The sequence below is a fragment of the Octodon degus genome, unplaced genomic scaffold, assembly GCF_000260255.1.
Source record: "Octodon degus isolate 3935 unplaced genomic scaffold, OctDeg1.0 scaffold00117, whole genome shotgun sequence".
NCBI lineage: Eukaryota > Metazoa > Chordata > Mammalia > Rodentia > Octodontidae > Octodon > Octodon degus.
The window spans coordinates 10,138,327-10,145,616 of record NW_004524693.1 but is presented as its reverse complement, the minus strand read 5'-3'; the positions used below and the strand labels follow the sequence as shown (position 1 = coordinate 10,145,616).

The 7,290-nt window shown below is 36.6% G+C and overlaps 1 protein-coding gene across 1 annotated transcript in view; it reads right to left on the bottom strand.

Annotated features, from left to right (window-relative positions):
• The window catches only part of Gucy2f (guanylate cyclase 2F, retinal), a 142,918-nt gene that overhangs the window by 10,992 nt on the left and 124,636 nt on the right, over positions 1-7,290 (bottom strand). Inside the window, exon 15 of the mRNA XM_004640047.1 lies at positions 1,732-1,906. Coding sequence (XP_004640104.1) covers positions 1,732-1,906 — 175 coding nt within the window. The remainder of the gene's footprint in view (positions 1-1,731; positions 1,907-7,290) is intronic.

Here is a 7,290-nt window from a genome sequence, read left to right as displayed (position 1 = left end):
TTTTGCAAGTTTAAGTGAACCTAGAAAGAGAGAGAGAGAGAGAGAGAGAGAGAGAGAGAGAGAGAGAGAGAGAGAGAGAGAGAGAGAGTTCTCTGAAAAACATGGATGGAAATAGGTCAAGAGCAAAAATAAAATGAGATGATCCAGACCAGGGATGCTGGTGGTCTAGACTTGGGTGATGAAAGTTAAGGAGATACAAGAGACAAGATAGATTCTAGAAATATTTTAAAAGGCAAAATGAGGTCGGTGAGATAGCTCAGTGGTCTAAAGCACCTGTTTAGGCAAGCTTAGGCAGGTGCAGGGGACTGCAGTTCAATCCCTAGCACTATGTACTACACCAGCCCCAGCCTGAGGGCTTGCTGAGCCAGCCAATAAAACAAACAAACAAACAAGAAAACAAAAAGAAAGTTAAAATGTTGAAGACTTATTATTGAGTTGAAAGTCAGAGAGAGGAGTAAAAAATGACTAAACACTAACTTACATAATTGAGTCAATGGTAGTAACACTAACTGAAATAAAAAATATAGTTTCCTGAATAGGAAGTTTGTGCATCAGTAAAGTAATTATATTTTGGATTTTTTTTTAGTTCAAGGCCCATGCAGAATATTAAGATGGAAAATTTAGAACAAAGTTTGATGCACAAGACTGAGGTTTAAAGGGAGAAAACTATCCTGAAGCCACGGAGTTAAGAACCATCGACATTCAATTTGTAGTTCAATGGCCAAGAATGAGATCACCCAGAATGGTATGTGTGGCATAAACAGTGGATCAAAGCAGGATCCTAGCAAATACCAATAATTAAGGGACAGAGAGAGGCAAAAGGAATTATCAGACAGTGGAAGAAATTAAAATCTAGGATAAGATGGTAGAAAATAAAATCTTGACTTCCTGGTTGGATTCAAGTTAAAACATAAAGACTAAAACCTCTTCAGAAAATTGTAGATGACAGGAAGAGCTGAGAGAACCAGTAGCTGAAGCAAAGAAGTGGCATTTGGAGAGTGGAGAGTAAAGTTGTAGGAAGACTGTCATGAATAACCAATGCTACAAAAAAGTAATTGCAGGCCAGGACTGAGGACTGAAGGCAGATTGCTAAGACACTATAAAGGAAATCCACAGTACATTAATATAGCACGGTGAGTATTATTCATTATTTTAAGAAGTTTAATGTAAATGAGATGAAAAGGAAAGGGAAGAAAAACAGTTTAGAAAATCAAAGCAAAGAGAAAGAGGTGAACAATCTGGAAACCCGCTAGAAAGGCTAGTAGGGGCCCTGTCTATGATGTCAAGTGAGATGTCTGTCAAGATACCTGTGAATTTGTGAAGTCATATGGGAAAGACACAATGAAGGGGAGAGCTTGAAGTTATTCAAGCAAAAGGGGATCAGTGTGGGAGAAAAATATTTCAGGAGCTCAGATATTAATTAATTAAATTGGACTAAGTACAACATATAACTGGTGACCTTATTACATGATAAAACATGGAAATATTGGTTATAACTCAGATCGATAGGCTGAAAGAATTTGAGACCTTGAACAAGTAGTGCTGTCCACTTTGTTGGAGAAGATGCCAGGAAGAGGGTAAACTTGAGCAGCCTTAAGGGAATATATAGCCCTAGACACCTGCTAATCCAGCTGCCAAGAATCAAGGGAGATGTATCACTTCTTACTTTGTTTACAGTCTTCCTTCCAGTACATAGGAATATTTTATCTTACTTTAAATTGGCATTCTTACCTGAGTGCAGGCCCATTCCAATTCGGACTGGCACCTCTGGCATATGCCGCATTTTAAAGGTGCCCACAGAGCTCAGGATATCCAAGAACATATTTGCAATCTCAGTTGCATGCCTACTGCCATTCCTCTTTGGGAGGCCTGAGGCTACCATGTAGGCATCTCCAATGGTCTCTACCTGAGAACCAGAAGAATTTAAATCAGTAGTAAACATTAGTATATCTGCCTTCCTGAGAAATTATAACCTACAACTGCTTTGTAGATGCCAACAAGAGCTGAATATTTGAAAATGAAAGGAAATCTGTGTTCCTCATCTTCTTCACAAAAGTGGGCACACTGTTTCAGGCAATCGGTAAATTGAAAGTTTTCAAGTACATCCAGAAGATATAAGAAGAAAGACATCTATAAAATCAGTCAGTCAGGATAGATTGTTGCAAATTTGGATCCAGTTTAAAATCTGGGTTTTCAGAGATGCAGGAGAGGCCAGACTCTTGGTGTTCAGGTAGATACACACTTCTTGTGGGCAATCAGAACTAAGGAGACCAAGCACAGCCAGTGCCAGGCACATGGACTAAGCAGAGAAATCAGCAATGTGGACGTGTCTGAAACAGTTGTGAGGAGACAGCAGCTGGGCTCTGAAGAGCTTCACTAACAGAAAAGCAAACCCAGTCCCCATATCTAGAGCCAAGATCAGCTCCATACCCAGCACAATTCCCATGGCAAACTTTACTGGAGTACACAGCACATTACTGGGATCCAATATAGATATTATGACAGAACTATAAATACCAGAGGCATTTTACTACTTTTATTCTCCCTTGTTTGTCTGATTGGCTATCCTTTTCCTGTCTGATGGAAGGTCATCTTTTTTGTCTTATATTTTGTGATTATTTTGTTTTGGAATTTTTTTTCGATTTTTTTTCTTTGTGTATTTAGTACAGGGTCTCACTACACAAGTCAGACTTGCAGTGATCCTCCTGTTTTCAGCCTCCCAAGCACTGGGGTTACAGGTGAACATCACCACGCCCAGTCTTAATCACTGTCTCACTGGACCCTGGGCTGGGGCCAGGATAGAACACCAGAGATTGAATCCCAATCCTTGCATCTGCCTAAGCAGGCATGTTAATCCACTGAGCTACCTGGCCAGATCTTGGAAGTTTTTAAGAGAATAAAAAAAAAATAGCTTACAATAGATTATTTCTTTTCTCTTAGGTTTACTTTTTTCCTTCTTTTCTTTTCTAGTTTTTTTCTCTTTTCTTTACTTTTTTACTGTTTCAGTTTCTTGCCTATCATTTTCTTCCTCTTCTTTTTTTTTTTTTTGGTGGAACCAGGGATTGAACTCAGGCCCTTGAGCTTGCTAGAGAAGCGCTTATTCCACTGAGCCATCTCCCCAGCCCCTCATTTTCTTCTAATCATCCTCTTTCTTCTGTCAACTACTTTTTAAATTTAAACTTTCAAGTGAGCAAATGTCATCTCTTTCTATTTTAACTACACCTTCACATCTCATTTCATTCTTTCTTTCCTTGTTCCACCGTTTTCCCAAAACTCAGGTGATCACTCTTTTAGCTCCAGCTTTCACTAGACTATATTTGACTTCATTCATTACTCTATCCTGTCCCCTACACATGCTCACCCCCCCACCCTGTGCACAAGGGTATAACCATCCCACTAAGTGGAAAAACACATACAACTACATGGTATATTTTTTATTTTGTTACATAACTATATTCTTTCCGCTGCTTTTTGTCGTGGAAATATCTTCATTCTACATTAGTTTTTGAAAGAAAGCTTTTTAGTGTATATCAGTCTGGGTTGGAAGTTGTTTTCTTTCACAACTTAAAATACTTCACTCCAAGCTCTTCTTAACTTGAAGGTTTATGTTGAAAAGTCAACCGTGATTCTAATGGGTTTTCTCTTATAGATAATCTATGAATAATTTGACATACAAATAAATGAAGCACATAGAATATGAAACAGCCATGACTGAAATAAAACTACACCAAGATGTATAATATTCAACATTTCAAAAATTCAGCACAATAACAAAATATTAAAAGCAACAAAAGAAATGAAATAGATTACCTATAAAGGAAAACCCATTAGAATCACGGTTGACTTTTCAACATAAACCTTCAAGTTAAGAAAAGCTTGGAAAAGATGTAGCTGAAAGAATATAGTCCTATAGTTGGTGGTAGTAGGTTAATGGTCATCATAGTTTGTCAGTAATTAAGCTATATTGAAATCATTGTTATTACTAAATGTACTGTTTTAGGCAGAACATCATACATGTTATAACCAACTCTTCTCCTCTGTATGATAATGCTGTTATTATATGGGATCATAATCACTGCCACAACCCAGTAACAAAGGATTGGATACTGAGCCAAATAATAACTTTGCATCCTTTATAATTTGAGATTGCTTCTTGGTGTTTTGGCTAAAGTAAAGTGTACAAACTGGGAAGGTAGATTCTTGGGATAACTGTAAAAAATAACCTGCATGTAGAGAACAACCTTGAAAAACAGACATCTCCTAGGAAATCCTGAGTACTAATGATAAAGCTATCTAACATAAGAAATGGGAAAGAATCAACATATAAAACAATAAAATTGAAAGGAGAAAATAAAATATGACCACATGCAGAAGCAAAATGCAACCCCAGACCCTAGCTTACCCAAGACAAGCCCGGAACACAATAAGATAGACAAAATGGAAGTCAGATACTCGAAATTATTGAAATGATAACACCAGACGTGAAACAAACAAGAGCAAAGAGCTACAAAGAAAGTAATCTCTGAAGTACAGAAACAAATGTTGCTTAAAATCTTACATATGTATATTAGAGATATTAAGTCAGGCACAGATAAAAATACATGAGCTTAGAAAAATGATAGAAACTAAAACTGCCCAACACAGAAATAAATGGAATCCATGTAACAAACGCAAACAAAAATCGCTGAATTTGAACCTTTATTTAAAGTATATGCAACAGATTAAAGGAGAGAACAACGTATCAGATCTTGAAGACAAAATTGCAGCTAGTGATTATGAAAAGAAAGGTATTTTTAAAATAGCAAGAGACAGTGAAAAATCTATCCAACAGCTACAAGATGAAGTAAAAAAACAATAACAAGGTAGACTGGGGTAAATGAGAAAGTAGGATATGGCAAGAAAAAAAAGCAAGAAAAAACTCTTAACAGAAATACTGGAAAAACTTCCCGAGTATGAATGAATAATTTGACGTACAAATAAATAAAGCACATAGAACATGAAAGAGCCATGACTGAAGTAAAACTATACCAAGATGTATAATATTCAATATTTCAAAAATTCAGCACAATAAGAAAATATTAAAAGCAACTAAGGAAAAGAACTAGATTATCTATAAAGGAAAACCCATTTGAATCACGGTTGACTTTTCAACATAAACCTTCAAGTTAAGAAGAACTTGGAGTGAAGTACTTTAAGTTGTGAAAGAAAACAACTTCCAACCCAGACTGATATACACTAAAAAGCTATCCTTCAAAACTAATGGAGAATAAAGATATTTCCACTACAAAAAGCAGCTGAAAGAATTCTTAACCACCAAACCAACCCTAGAAAGAGTGCTGAAATGTATTATAAGCAGAGACAAAATTGAAACAACCTGGCAGGTAAAACAAACAGAAGAGAAAGGTGGGAACCAACAACAGAAAAATATCATGACAAAGATAAGACAATACACACATACATCAGTTATAACTATCAATGTAAATGGACACAATTCTACAATCAAAAGAAACAGACTGGCAGAATGGATCAAGAAACAAGATCCAATAATACGCTGTATACAATAATCATATCCATGCTCATCACCATGCACAAAACTACAGTCAAATGGCTCAAAGATTTAAATATTAAAACTGAAAACATTCTCTCAGGCTTTCACAGAGAACACATTGGCCAAGCAATGGCCATGACTCATCCACATGGCTGACACTGACAAAGGTTCTACAATCTGAGGTACAGGATCTCAGCATAAATCCTGAGGGGATTTCACTGACCTTATCAGACCCAAAAGCTACAACTCTTGTTGCATAGGTTCTGCTTTACCTTGGTCTTAACCATCCAACAGTAAAGTATAAAAACAAAGTATAAGAAGTAAAGCCATGGTGTTATGCTGAGCTGTAGGGGACTCAGATCAACAATTTCTGACATTGCCAGTGAAGCAGAAGACCCAATACTATTATGGACTACTGAATTCTTTTAGAATATTTTGCTGAGTTTACACATCTATAATATTTAAATGATGGAACTTAATAAAAAAGGGGATACAGATGAATGTCTATTTGGTGTCTGTGTATTCAAAGTGGTTAAGATAGATATATAGTTACATTCTCTTAATGAATAGAGGGATTTGTTCTAATGGTGTTTGTAATTGGGATATTAAGTCCACATCTTGTACAGCAATTAACCACTAGGAAGAATGTACACAATGTGTTAATTATTGAAACTGTCCTACCAATTTGATTTGAAACTGTCTCATTGCTATTTGTTTCTCAATAAAATTATGGAAAAAAATTAAAAAATAAAAACTGAAACACTAAATCTTCTGGAAGAGAAAGTAAGTAGAAACCTTAAGGACATAGAGGCAGGTAAAGAGTTCATGAACAAGAATCAAACTGCATGGGAAATACTACAAAGAATCAACAATTGAGATCTCATCTTTTGGAAAAGTTTCTGCACATCAAAAGAGGCAACCAACAGAATAAAAAGGAATTCCTTGAACTAGGAAAACTTATAGCAAACTATTCTTCACAGAAAGGACTCCTATCTAGAACATATAAAAATTTTTAGAAAATGGAGCCTCAAACATTCAAAGTCCCAGTACAGAATGGGCATCTGAGATGAATATACATATCACAAATGAAGAGATACAAATGACAAATAAGCATATGGAAAAATGTTCAACATCACTGGTCAGTCAAGAAACACAAGTTAAAGCAATGCTGAGATACCATCTTCCATCAGAAAGAATGGCTATCAAGAAGTTGACCAATAGCAAATGGTGGAGAGGCTGTGGGGAAAAAAAGAACACTTCTCCACTCTTGGTGGGAATGCAGGCTGGTACAATCATTATGGAAATCAATATGGAGATGCCTCAGAAAGCTACCTTTGGAGGTCACATTCAAGCCAGATATTCCCCACCTAAGTATTTTTCCAAAAGAACTGAAATCATCATACCATAGCAATATATGTACACCCATGTTTATAGCAGCACACTTTGTCATAGCTAAATCTTGAAAAGAACCCAAATACCCATCAACTGAGGAGTGGATAAAAAAGATGTATTTTGTAAAATGGAGTATTATTCAGTATTATCTATAAAAAAGATAAATTCAAGGGTTTTGTAGATAAATGGATACAGCTAGAGACTATGTTGGGGGTAAGTGAAATAAATCAGATCCACATGTGCAAAAATTGTGTTATCTCGAGTCCCAGCCCAGGCGCAGCGTGGGCCGGACCCTCTCCCAGGCCCTCGGGCAGCCCCCACCACTCCGCAGTGCCTCCCCCACCCCGCCC